General features: G+C 43.9%; 1 protein-coding gene across 1 annotated transcript; it reads left to right on the top strand.

Annotated features, from left to right (window-relative positions):
- Positions 1-2,140: 2,140 nt before the first annotated feature.
- On the top strand, positions 2,141-13,979 carry tmem170b (transmembrane protein 170B). Its single transcript, XM_073484009.1, has 3 exons — positions 2,141-2,505; positions 9,518-9,688; positions 11,615-13,979. Exons 1-3 carry the CDS (start codon positions 2,328-2,330, stop codon positions 11,743-11,745), a joined length of 480 nt encoding a protein of 159 aa, XP_073340110.1. The 5' UTR covers positions 2,141-2,327; the 3' UTR covers positions 11,746-13,979.
- The last annotated feature ends 577 nt before the right edge of the window (positions 13,980-14,556 follow it).

Here is a 14,556-nt window from a genome sequence, read left to right as displayed (position 1 = left end):
CAGATATGAAAGTCAGCTCATAAAATGTAATATGACACGTTTTACAGAAACATTAAGTACCAACATTTTCCAAACATTTCTGCGTTCGAGAAATGTAAATGCATTTCCCATTTTTTGCCACTGGTCTTGGAATAAACAGCTGAGTTATAGGAAGATGTTGGTGTGTGAATTCCCTCGTGATCCCACAGCCTATTTAAAAACCCGCTCTGTTAACCTCTGCATTTAAAGAAAATGTCTACAGACACAAAAGATGTCAAATGTCAGACGTTTCCTCACCCTCATCCCTCTGAACTGGGCCACTTCTTAAAATACTGCACTCCTCAGAGAAATGTACCAGAACATTCAGTGTCTACATAACTCTCAGGTTCCTCCCTGCCTCCCCACACCTTCCTTTTTTTTCTTTCTGACACTCAGCCATGTGAGAAAAGATGTCAGACGAGTGTAAAGCTTCACACTATTTAAAATAGCTTTCATCTGCTCTCAGATCCTGTCTTAAACTTAACAGAGGCTGACAGAGCGATTCAGGCCTCAGTTTGTCCTGAATAGATGGAATATTCTCGTTCAGCTTAACTTAAATGTTTAGATTTATTTCAACATATTCAACATTTGATTGAAGCCTTCATCGAGGCATTTTTGTTATTTCCCCCCCCTCGAAACCTGCCACTTAGACTCCATTAGCGTCGCTTTGTGCCTTGCTTACATACATCCTGTTCTATTATTTATTATTAAAGCCTAACAGGCGTTTTGGGGTGACGTGGCAGGAGCCAATCAGCACCACGGAGAGCTCCTGCATCCACACTTATCAAGGGCAACTCCCCCGTATTGTTTTATTTATGAGTAGCACAGGCTGGCACTTAATGTCATGACAATATTAATACACACACACACACACTCACATTTCTTACTTAAGTTACTTAAGTACATTTAATATTAGATAATGTAAATTACTTTCACTTCAGTTTTAATAAATGATGATCAGTTAAAGGTTATTGATTAGATTCAGCCATTAAATGAATTCCATCTCATTCACATCACAACACCACTGTTGTTCACATCACCTGGCCCTGGTTGCTAACGCTAGCTAGCTAACGTTGCTAACATTAAGAAAAGGGTTAAGATTAAGATCATGTTTTAACGCTCATTGTTGCTAACACTAGCCGGCTCACGTTAACGATGCTAACATCAGTTAATGTCACTAACGCTCACGAGCCAACGTTAGAGCAGCCATTTTAAAAAATGTATTACACTTATCTTCTTTCTCTGTAGAAGTATTATTTTTTTATGATTTGTCTACATAAAAATGTTATCATATATGACCTATAATATTACAATATCATGTGTGAAATACGATATTATATTATAACACTGTTAACAAACAATGAAGAGCTATAAGAAAGTGTTTTTTTTGTAAAGTTGCAACTGATGTTTATAACACTTTGTAAATGGTTTATGGCCTAGTTCATCTATTAACATTATTAGGACGGCCATTATAAAGTTGCTAATGTTAATTGCTAAACAACTGGTTTGCGACATTTCATCGCTTAACAGTCAAATAACTATTAACTAAAGTTTAATTCACTGTAAACTTACCACTTATTAATCATGGGTATTATAAAGTGTTACTATTTATGTTGTTTATTTATTTATTTCCGTAGTTAGCTCTGCTTGCGTCATCTGCGCTAACAAGCTAGCAACCACACCGGAGCTAACGGTTCTTGTGTGTGTTGCTTAGCAACCACCCTGTTTGCCTGCCAGTCAATGGAGGCTGTTTACTGATGTAAAACAATAAAATCTAATGTTTTTATCTTATTTTAGCCAGTTTAATAATAAAGTGTATGATTTAAAATAATAGTGTGTTGATTTATAGGCTAATATTGACGTTGCTAGGTAACATTTTTTTTATGCAACTACGCAGTTTTTTTTTTGCGCAAACGCCGCTCTCCTCCACGGACCTATAACTACGGCTCTCCTCCCTTTTTGTCCCCCCATTCATGAAGCATCGTCCCCCGGAGAGATGTGTCGACGCGCACCGTAAACCCCCCCCCGCCCTCACGGAGCGGGCGCCTGGCCCTTTAAGGGTTATGTAGCAGGGCTAGCTGATGTAGGACGAGCCGACCGTCGCGTCCGCCTGCCTGCTCTCCCGCTGCCATCCCCATCATGGCCTCCACGCAGCCACCGCCGACACCACCACCGAGGATGAACCGACCAGCCAGCGGCCCTTCCCTTCCCGGAGCGGAGACGGACGTCAAGCCGAAGCAGAGGCACCGGTAGAGGCGAGCCGCGCCGGGGAGAGCCGCCTCACATCCCATGCCACCCCGGTCTCCTCCATGCCTTCGTCTAAAGCCAAGTACAGCTATTCGATAAAGAGGGGTGCGAACCCGGGCGGCGGCGGCGGCGGCGGCGGCGGCAGAAACATGACAACGAACAGGGATTATTCTGTTAATCTGTCGGTGCAGCAAGTGCTGAGCCTTTGGGTGCACGGCACGACGCTGCAGCACTTCACAGGTATGCGGTATGAATGTTGCTTTCATGTTTTTTTTCTATCTGTTCACATTGAAGCCATCACCATCACCAGGGTCCACTGTACATTTAATGGTATTTTAACGCTGAACAAACCTACAAAAATGTGATGTTTCAGAGAGCTGCTCCCATTTAAAAACGGGGCATCTGTACCACCTCAGCCCCCCACCAACCCCAACCTCCAGCTACTGAACACCGGCTGGGCCACAATAAAAATGCCACTCCTCTTTCCACGCGTGTTGGAGTCAGTGGATGACATGAAAATAATCACAACATGCGGCTAATTAATCTTTCTGCTGCGTGAATGCGCCTTGATTGTGTAGTAAATGCCCCCCCCCCCACCCTCTCCTCCTCTTCATCCTCCTCCTCCTCCTCCTCCTCCTCCTCCTCCTCCTCCTCCCTTTGTCTTGCAGTCCAGTAGCCCGATGGAGGGGCAATTAGAGCCAGTACCATCCACTCTGGGCAGGATGTCTGGGATGGTCTAGACTCTATGAATATTGAGGATGAAGTAAAATCCATGCTTTTGCTTATGGAGTTTTGAATGGTGGGGCCAGGCGATAAAAAAGCTGTAATGAAAAAGGTGCAATTAAGCTGTAAATATGTGGTTGGAGCATCGTGATGGGTTGATAGCTGATGTGTCAGCTGTCGATACATGTGACAGTATAGTATGGGCGTGTGGACGTGAGATGACACAAGATGATGATCCAGCTTCAAGTACACGATGTGGGGGTCATCAAGTCCATGTGAAATAAAAAGCACGTAGGAATTAGAAAAGCAATGTGTGGGCATTTTATCTTTTCCTCTACAGGCAGCCTGAACTTCCTCAGCAAGAACTTATCAGAAAAAAAGTGCTTGTCACCATCTGTTCAGAACATTTTCATCTAGATTAAGTAGAAAACGTCTGGGAAAAGGATGATGTATACAGGAACAACAGCCCTCCTCTGTCGTATAAACAGCAGATTATAGGCATTCTTGAATTCCTCCCTGCAGAGTGGTCATAGCTGAGTTGGCACAGACCCATCTTATGAAACGCAGCTGACATCCTGTGCCGAGAAACACATCAAGCGAGCACGTAAAAAGAGGTAGTTAATAACCCTGACTCAGCAGGAAGCTGCAACGCTTGTAGAAGTTTTTGGGGAAGCAAAGCTGCAGAGAGCTGCGAGGGAGCTGACGCCCGGATTTTCAGAGAGCAGGGTGCATAAACGCTGCCACCCGATCTCCCCCCTCAACCCCACAGTTCACCAACCAGGTGAAAAACGACCTCCTGACACTCGAGATAAGGTCAGGGGGAGAGCGTGTGAGCCGCGAACAACAAGACAAATGCAGTGCAGAAGCAGATGTAAAGTTTTTAGATACGTCAACCTCTTTGACCTTTCTGTGCCGCCCCAGGGAGCCGCTTAAACAAATGGATTTCCTGTTTATGATTTGTTTCACTTCAGCAAACTATAAAAGGAGCGTAGTTTGTTTTATGGCTTGCAAATATGAGTGCAGAAGAAGTGCTGCGGTAGAAAATAAGCTTTATATATTCAAAAGGTCAACTTTACAGGGTTTGTTCACGGTGCAGTATCGGTTTTATGTTCCCGTTTTTACAATGTAAACCAAAACTTTAACACAGTGCAGGTGGCTGATCATATGATTGCGCTATAATTCACAGTTAGCAGAGAGCACTACGGTATTTCATGATAGTGCTGAACAAATTTAACCTTTATCTAAAAAATGCAGCTCCTGCAATGTGAACAGTAATTATTGGAATTACTTTCAAGAAGAAGATACAGTAAGTTTTCTTGTTATTTACGTGAACTGACCCTTTAAATGACTCATGTTAACATTTGGTCTCTACGCTACTGAACAATATGAAATTTATATCACAGTATTTGTGACTATTATCTCGTTCACCAAACGTCAGGCGAAATGTTTTAGATCATTACACTATTTTCTCTCAGTTAAAGATTCTGGACTTGTTTGTGGCTGATTGTTTTAGTGTCTTTTAGCTCATTGTTTTGTCTTTCAGCCCTGCAGCTTTATGGTCATGGTTCAGTCTCATCGCTCTCATCAACCCTGTTTTTAATCACAGCTGTGTTAGCTAAAAGTTAGCAGCCAGCTGGTGAACATAATGGAGCAGTTAGTAGCCAAAGAGTCAGATATTCCCCTTCGGAGATGGTGGAGACCAAAAATGGAGCTAAAAGAGTGATTTTTTAAAAATGTCTAGCTGTTTGCAACATATAACATTTTATAAGGTGATATGATGATTTTTTTTTCATTCTTGTGTGTGTTGATAGTTGCTTCATAATTTTTTTTTTAACTGCAATAAGCTAAAATTCAGGGTACGCAGTAGATTCACAATGTCTACATTTCAATAAATTACTTTATAGTAATAATAAGCTTTATTTATGAAGCACCTTTAGTAAACATTACAAAGTGTTTTACACAGGAAAGCAAAATAATAACAGAACAGCACCTCAACAAAGTTAAAAACTGTAAAATAAACAATCCATTTTTTAAGATGTTATTTAAAGGTCAAGTATGTAGGATTTAGTGGCGTCTAGCAGTGTGGTTTCAGAGTGCAACCAACTGAATACCCCTCGCGTCACCCTGCCCTATGGCGTGAAAAGCCCTCTTTGGAGCCAGTGTTTGGTTTGTCCGTTCTTCTACTGCAGAAACATGGTGGTGCAACATGGCCGACTATTTTCAGGTGATACGACGAGGATGAAAACATAATTATGAACAATATATTCCAATCAATCCCCCTGAATCCTGCACACTGCAGTTTTTAAAGGATGATTCAGCAGCCTCAGTTCTTCCAGCAGGGATTTCCAGAGCTGAAGGACCCTGACCGCAGAAGCCCGGTCACCTTCCAGCTTTATCACGACCAGCTGGCCGTATCCCTCTGTCTCCATATTCTGGGACAAATCCATCACTCTTCCTCCTGATGGATGAACTCAACACCTCTGCAGAGCTCCTGCCACTTCCACTTGTTCATGTTCTGCAGTGGCCTGTGAGTTCATGCGAAAAACTCCGACCTCTTATCACAGCGGCCGAAAAAACATGATCCCCTGCTTTTTTAATGCTCCAGTGTTGACGGGCGAGCCCTAAAGCTGCCGTGCTGACAAAGACCTCGGCCTGTAGTTGCGGATTAGCAGAAGTTAATGCCGCGCCGTGACTGCGTTTCGGCCTCTCGTATCTCTGAACATGACACAGCAGCGCTGGAGTCGAACCATCTCTCACCCCGTCAGGTGGAGTCTCTCGGCTGTGACCACCTGCACCGCTGTCCCCTGAAATTAAATGTCCAACTCAGCTCCCAACATCTGCTAAACTAAAAAAAATGAGCTGCCAGGAGTCGTTTCTATCAGCGGGAGTAAATAACGAGCCGTGTATTTTCACCGAAGCACCTCGCCCTCTCTCCAGTTGCTCATTTAAATCTTGTTCACACTACATCAACCTTGTAATTCATCAAGAAGTGCAACAGAAATCCCTTTAAACAAGGCGTTTAGATGTAAATGTGTACAGCACGGCAGGCGACAGTTACCTACTTATCCACTGAAGACAGATTTTACTGACATTTGGTTCTCAGTGGGTGTCAGACCCCGCCATCAGTCGTTGTGCTCAGCGACGGTGGAAGAAGTATTCAGATCACTTACTTAAAGGTGCAATATGAAAGGCAAATTCATCCTACAAACAAAACAGGGGCAGCATTTCGCCGGAGCAACCGCTAACTGCAGCTACCGTTAGCTAGTAAGCTCAGTTAACCGTGCAGCTAGCGGGCGTATTAGCTGCAGCTTTGGTGGAACTGCTAATTAATCACAGACATCTGAATTCTGTCAATTTTTTGGCCGGTCAAAGTCCTCTCAGGCAAATCTTGGCGCACGGCAGCCATCTTGGCAAAGCCCCCAGGCAGTTATTTTGGGCTTAAAAGGACCAGGCCCCTATAAATGAACTGGGGGAGAGCCATAACTTCACTTTCAATGGCCACCAGGACATAAAAACTGCATGTATAGATTCACCAGTCAAATCTGATTACATTTTTTAAAAAAAAGCTTTAAAAGTTCAGTGACTTTGCTAGCATGCGCACAGTTTCACGACACTAACTTATTTTACGACTCAATTCAGTCGATTTATAAGATTATTTGGTTTGATGCGAAATCTTAATCTGAAAGGTGCCGAGTAGCTTCACCTGTCAGATAAACGGAGTGAAGTAAAAAGTATAAAAGATGCTTTAAATAGAAATACTCAAACTTCTCTCCACCTCTGGTGCTCGGGGTGCCGGTCGTGCTGTTCTCGGGACATTAGAGTGGTGTAGTTTGTGGGCCACGTCCTCCTGTGGCCCGACATGCTCCTATGTTGAGCATTGTGTTAATCCGTGCAGGCTTATGTTGGGCGACAGATGCCCGGCCTGTGCAACCGGGACTCAGTGATGGATCCTAATGGAGATGGGAGTGACGTCTCTGGGTGCTTTCCATTTGGCTCACATGGCTCCTCGCTGACGTCAGTCACGACTTAGGACATCCTTGCTCACTACAGACTTGTTTTTTAGGAGAATTTTAAATGATTAGATACGGGATTTTTGAGGTATTGATGCCAATATTGTTCCAATAAAATTTCCTTTTTTTGTTCTAAGTAGACTTCACTGCTAATTTAATAATTTTAAAGTACCCCAACAATCTTTTTCTGCATAACCTTGTGTTAAATATCATATCCAACAACATATACGCTGATGCAGATAGGCTAATGTGAACAAACATACTACATATACCCCGTTTTAAGTAAGTTATTCCTGATATCTCTGACTCAAATTCATGAGTCGGCAGCTGATGTGGAGTTTTTACACTCGGCTGCTTGTAATTACGATCCAAACGATATGAAGTGATGTTGCATAATCCTCTTTCCTCGTCTCCGCGGAGTCATTTAAGCTATCAGGACATCCTTGATGATGGAGGACCTCCATCGATTTCCGGGTCACAGGCTGGAGGAAGGAGGAGCGTCATTAGCAGCGCTGTCTTCTCCTACTTCCTCTCTCCATCTATCTGATTCCTCCATCCCATCGCTCGGACGTTGATGGTTGTAGAACAACAGCAGTGTAATTGGACACATGATCCAACAGTGTGACGTGTCCAGTCATGCGGGACAAAGAGCCGTTGTGTTGCTGCTCCATCACGTCCGCTCTCCGCCCGGCTCGGCGGCTGATCGCCGGATCAATACATAGATGTAGGCGCCTAGTCGACCGTGAAATAACAAGGTCAGATGAATATGTTAAAGTGCTCCCTCTGGGCTTTGAGAAATACTCTGTCTTCAGATGTTTACACTACACAACAATGTCACGATTCCTGTTTATATCTCATCATCCAAACAAAACAGGCTCGGGCTTTTAGACAACCTTCCTGCACTTTGGGTCGGTGGTTCTTATCCGTGCTGGACGCCCCCTTTCCTCCTCAGTCGATCTCTTTTCTTCTTGAATAATCTCACAGCCAGCTGGCTTCTCTTTGCTCCCACGGTGCCAGTGGTTCGCAGCAAAGGCCCCTCGCTGGTGAAGTGCGATGAGGCCACAGCTCTTTATGTAAAACCTGTTTGTCAGACAGAAAGACAGAGAAGAGAGGGGGACGAGGAGGAAGAGGATGAGAGAGATTTTGAACGGTGCTGACGTCCGATTTGGTCAAGCTTATGTAAAGATGTTTACTTCAGGAGTGCAACTAATGATTTCTTTCATTTTCGTTCGATCTGTTGATTTTCCTGTCAGTTAATCAGTCGTATGGTTTATAAAATGTCAGAAAACGGTGAAAGATTATGTCCTCAAATGTCAGGATTTGTCTACGACACAAAGATATTCAGTTTACTGTCATAGAGAAGAAAATAAATCAGAAAATATTCACATTTAGGGTCCAGTGATGTCAAAATCAATGTTTAAATGTCTGTATATCTCACCTGTACACCAATGTCAGGCCTGATAATGAAAATGTTGTTTTGAAGCAGGCATCATCTCACCACAGTAACCACTAACTAACTGCTGGTGTTACCTAGTTAGCTCGGTTAGCCGTGCATCTAGCGGGCTGGACTTGGTGCTCAAAGCACCGGGGGAGTGTTGGTGTTTACACTGTTAACACATGAGGTTTGGACCAGACAGGCCGGGGCTTCAGTAGATATCTTTTGGATGACAATACATACATAAAAGTTGACAAATAATCGATAATAGTTTCAGCTTTTTCTGTTTTGTTATGAAATCAATCGTTACGGCAGCAGAGTTTGATCCCTGCTGAGGTCCCTGATGTATCTTCTCAGCGTTCACTGTTGTGTTCGGTGGAGCTCAGTGTGTACATAGATGATTGTTGTCAGTTCAGGAATGAAACAAATTCATCCTTTTTAATTCTGAATAAGAAGTGAAACACTGTGATTCATAATGTTGAGTCATTCATCTACAGTCCGGCTGAAGGCTATTGTTTCAGACGACATACTCCATTTACTGCTCAACGTCTCGCTCGCAGCGGCTCATCTAAAATCTCACATCGGAGCAGTTTGTTACATCTCACCTCGGGTCCATTACCGCGGTCGGCCGCCTCCTCCATGAGCCCCGACTCTGACGGGGCAGGAGAGCGTTTCTGTCTGAGAACGTGCACGACGAGGACGTTGTGTATTTACCTATGGAGGCAGGAGTATTTATCTCATCCTTCACTGCGATGGGATCGATTCATTTTCACTCCATCTTTGCTTAAAGGGCACTGCGGTGATTTACTATCACACTAAACATAAAGTTGTGAGGGAGAGATTAAATAAGTGGAAGCAGCAGAGGGTTAGGGTAAAGATATCCTCACTTTGCACTACATTTCCCACAATGCCTCTGGGTAATCCATCAGTTTTTACATGACGGATCATTACAGCCTGTATTAAAGTGAATATTTTACCCCGATGAATAAATCTTAGATGATGTTTTAAGTCAACAGTCTGATTGTTTGGTCGTTGTCGGGTCGTATCTGATCAGACCCGTGCTGTTGTCGTGTCTCCCTGACAGAGATGTGGTACTGGGTGTTCCTCTGGTGTCTCTTCTCCTCGCTCTTCGTCCACGGGGCCGTGGGGCTGCTCATGTTGGTCATGCTGCAGCGCCACAAGAGGGGCCGCCTCATCACCCTGGTGCTGGTCAGCGTGGGTTTCCTGGCCTCCCTCTCCGGGGGCGTCATCACCAGTAAGTCCAGTAACTTCTGCTTTTTTTTTTCTTTTATTTCATCAGTTCCCTTTTTTAGACCTGACCTCAGCAGCAGTTCAGTCAACCAGGAAGATGACGGGAGGTGACAGGGGAGGAAGGAGAGTGAGATGGAGGAGTTTGTGCGTTGACTCCTGTCAGACAGAGGAAGACAGGAGTTGACAGAGACGGAGAGGGAGGGAAAGGTTTTAGACTGTTTTCTTGTTCACCTTCGTTTTTTTTGTTTGTTTATGAAACACAGAGAGCTTCAACTTTTGACTCAATTTAGAAAATGTGAAAGTGTTGAGTAAAAAATGATGTTTTCAGCCGGGGATTTCCTGGATTTCTCGGTTTCATGTCACCGGAAACTGAATATTCTTTGGTTTTGGACCGACTAAACAAGACATTTAAAGACGTCACCTTGGATTTTGAGACTCTAGGATAAACATTTTCACTTTTTTCTGACATTTAATGGACCAAATCATTAATCAATTAATATAATCAGCAGATTATAGATCGTTTTTGTTGCTGCCTCAAGAGGTTTTATCTAAAAGTCCAATTCCCAGATTCCTATATGTGGTCTGTTAGAAAGGACAGGGGCATTATGGCTGTAAACATAGATTATGATAATGACGATAAGAATATTTCTCTTGTATTGATATACTGTACATATATAACAATACGTTTGCCAAATCACACGTAAATCAATCAAATTAATGTCCAGTGCACCAGACAAAACTCTTCAAATGTTTAAAACAATACTTAAAAGACTGAATTATCGTACACAGACTAAAAGTATTGATATTGTCTCCCAGTTGTAGCTTCAGCTTTACTTCCTGAGTCTGTATGTATCTGATTTTACTGCTGCCGTTCTCCATCTGTGCTTTTATTTACCGCACGCAGACGTACCAGATATTATCTAAGCCGTGCTTTGTCTTTCATTACCTTCAGCTCACAGTAACAGAGTGTGATCGCAGGGTGTGTAAATAGACCTCGATCTATCCGAGCGTCGGGCTGCAGCTCTGCAGGGCTCGCAGAATTAATCACTCTCCATCGTCGATCCGAGCTGTCCCCCCCCCCCCACACACACACACCAAAATAGAAAGACACTTTATTATTAATGTGAAGCAATCAGGGGGAGAGCAGACTATTGACTGTGAGCACACACCCTCAGCATCACCCTCCACCCTCCCTGTGTACACCAGCCTGTGGCAGGACAGAACAACAGTCTCAGCCGAGCAGAGGTGAAGGAAAGGTCAGGTAGTGTCCGGAGGACAAACATCAATCTTTAATACACCAGAGTACTTAGTTTCAAATCACAAGTAGCCATAACTTAACAAGACACAAATCAAAAACACAGCTTTGTTCTTAACTCAGCAGGCATAAATCTATCTGATCTGTTTAAATGAGATCAATATCACCTTTTTCCAACACCGACTTCAGACCAATAAAAAGAGCCCAGACAGAAAAGCACATAAATAAACCTCTGATGCCAAAACTGAAACTGTTCGTTCTCATTGGACCTCATTACTTGTAGTATTCAGGGCCTTTAAATCCAACTGTATCTCTGTTTTGTTTAGTTTTGAACCAAAGAAACTCATAAAAAGTTCCTCTGTCGCTGTCAGTTGCCTTGACAACGGCCCAAGCAGCATATTGTGAGGACGATAGTGACGAGTCGACACAGTGTGTGTCTGTGCGTCGAGCCGCAGCGTCACATGAACGCTCCGCCATGTTTTGATGAATAAATATCTGCTCCGATGGATGGAAAAAGATGAGGGAGGACGTGTTTGTCCTCTGTGCTCCTCGTCCTGAATGGACAATCTGTGGTAATGGTGACAGGCCGTGACAGACAGCTGTGTTTGTGCAACCCGCCCATCTGTTTACTCGCTGTGTGTGTTGACGCCGCCGATGTGTGTTTTCTCCCCTCAGGCGCGGCGGTGGCGGGGGTGTACCGCGTGGCAGGGAAGGACATGGCACCGCTGGAGGCTCTGGTGTTCGGCGTGGGCCAGACCACCCTCTCCGTCATCATCTCCTTCTCACGCATCCTCGCCACCCTGTGAAGGAAAAAAACCCTGGACGAGCTGAAGGACAGACGCCGAGAGCGAACGAGACTGTCGAGCTCATCGTGGCTGGGTTTGTGGAAGGGCAGAGGAGGCAGAAATTTGCTCTGGACCTTTGAGGCTGGATGCAGGAGAGAGCGCCCCCCGGTGTCTCTGCTCTGTTACTGCCACAATCACACTGCAGTCCAGAGGGAACTCAATGCAGACCGGCTGCCTTTGTGTCGGAGAGCGGCACCAGGCGGAGACGGCGCCATCCTCGGCCTCTGGACACGAAAGCCATGTTTGGGGGTGTTTCCAGAGTAACGTCACTCTTTTGTGCCAACAGCCTTCTCTGGGACATCCAGATGCCTTTGTGGCCACTGACTCTGAAGGCTTTCCGTTGCACTTGCGCGGAAAAAAAAAAACCTCTTTTCTGATGATGATCTGATGATCAGCGTGAGAACAAATGTTGAGCAGTGAGGGGTGTTTTAGGGAGTGAAGACCCAAACAGTGTTCATCAGCAAAAAACGCTGTTCTTCAGTGTTCAACATCAGCCTCACCTCCAGATTATCATCATCATCATTCCCGTTCCTGAAATGTTTCAGAGCTGCATCACTCAACTCACGAGCGAGATGCAACTTTGAATTTTGCACTTTGTAAACGTCGGAGTCGCTCGTTAAGAGCCGGAGAGGAGAGGTGTGAAATCAGTGGAAGTGGAGGAGAAAACCAGCATCAGCTTCATTTGGTTTGTCTTGTTGAAATATTGATTCGTTGAGTGCCAACAAGAACTCTGATTGGAGTTAAAGGAATATTTTGATACGTTGGGATGTGTGTTTATTCGATTACTTGCTGAGAGTTAAATGAGAAGATGCCACTCTCACGTCTGTCCGGTGAATATGAAGCTGCGGCCAGGAGACCGTTAGCTTAGCTTAGCATAAAGACTGGAGACAAGGTGAAAAAGATGGCCTGGCTCCGTCTAAATGTAACAAAATGTCCTCCTAGCACCTCAGAACAGGGCTTGATGTTGATACAAAATGTGATATAGATATATAGATGTATATATAACTATTAGGGATAATCAGTCCAAGCAAAAAATGCCATGCGATAGTCATCGGGAATTATTCGATGGTTATTCCAAGACCTGCTGTTTGTATGAACTGTAGCATTTAGTGGTACAGTCTTAAACTGACCTTGTGTGTCAAACGTTTTACCGGAGCCTGGTAATAATAACCCAGTTCTACCAAGGCCTGGACATAACGCGCCGGTACAAACAGTAGAAAATATATATTTTTAGACAAAACCGTAGTCGCTTGAACTATTTGAATATTTCTTATTCAACAAATATAAAAAAAACATGACTCATCCCTAATAACTATCACAGAGGCAAACTGAAACAAGAACTGACTCCAGCAAAGTGCGTCTTCTTACGCTGTTACTATAGTTACCGGCTGTCTACTCAGCGCGAGACCTGCGAAAAATATGAAGCGAAATGCGAAGAGATGCAGTAAACTATGTAAACTAAGTTAACTAACTCAAAGAGGGGGTTTTGTTTCCTTCGGATGGAAGAGTTTCCGGTCTTTATGCTAAGCTAAGCTAACCGTCTCTGATTCCAGCTTTACATTACACACACAGACGTGAGAGCTGGACGAGCCCCGAGACGTGTTTCAGTTTGCGTTGAGCAGCTTTGACTCAGATCTGGCTCGTGTAGATCAGAATCAAGTTCCTCTCATTCAGGTTTTAAAGAAAGACATTGTGGTTGTTCTGCTGCTCGAGAGTCAGCTCTGATACATACTCAGACAAACTGTGTGTCCGTGAGTCCCGGTGCAGACTTCCTGTAATAATGTTGGAATCCAGCCTTCCTCGGCCCACCGTAGTATTCCTAACACCGTCTGCACCGCGACAGCACGAGTTCCCCCCGTGGAAAGCCATCCGACAGATATTCTGCTGCTCAGACAGCCATTCTTCTATGGCTCCCTCTTTTTTCTTTGTTTCCTTTATTAACCCATGTTCCTTAAGTTTATCTTTGCGTATTGCACTGAGATTAATCTGCCTTGTTTTAGCACAGTGTGCGATGAAACTACCAATCCAGTGTTTCACTGTATTTAACGCAGAAGTCAGCGATATTAGACGCTGAGCTTTCTTGTTTTGGTGAATCAAACTGTAAAAGGTCATCTGTGAAGAAATGTGCTTGACGCTACTGATTTTACTCAAACTTGTTCTTTACTCTAGCTTAACTATTAAAGGACGAGTTCACCCAAAAATGAAAGTTCAGTCATTATCTACTCACTCTCACGCCAATGGAAAGTCAGGGGAAGTTTCTAAACATTTCTGGAGCTTCACAGCAAAACAGCGTTGCAGCATTCTCCTAAACAACTGAAGTAGATGGAGACTTGGTTTAAAGCATAAAATACAACTGAAGAAAAAACATAAAACGGCTCCATACTGCTTGTCGGGCAAAATCCAAGTCTCCAGAGGCCCTGAGATCCCAAATTGAATTGAAAAGACGCTATACACAACTGTTTTTTAGCAGAAATCTTCTCTGTAGCTGCTAAGATAAAAGTGTTAGCATGCACCCCGTCTGAAAGTGTAAATAACGTCTTTTCAAATCGATTTTGGATCTCCGGATGAGCTGTTTGGAGCCATTCTATGTTTTCTTTCGGTTGTTTTTAGTCCCCATCTGCTTCAGTTGTTTAGGAGAACGCTGCAACTCTGTTTTGCTGTGAAGCTCCAGAAATGTTTTGTGGACTACACAACTTCACCTGAATTTCCATCAGCACGAGGGTGAGTACTGTAGATAATGACTGAACTTTCATTTTTTGGGTGAACTTATCC

Source organism: Pagrus major, chromosome 16 (assembly GCF_040436345.1).
Source record: "Pagrus major chromosome 16, Pma_NU_1.0".
Taxonomy (NCBI): Eukaryota; Metazoa; Chordata; class Actinopteri; order Spariformes; family Sparidae; genus Pagrus; species Pagrus major.
Note: the sequence above shows the minus strand (reverse complement) of the source record. Positions and strands in the feature narration are given on the sequence as shown.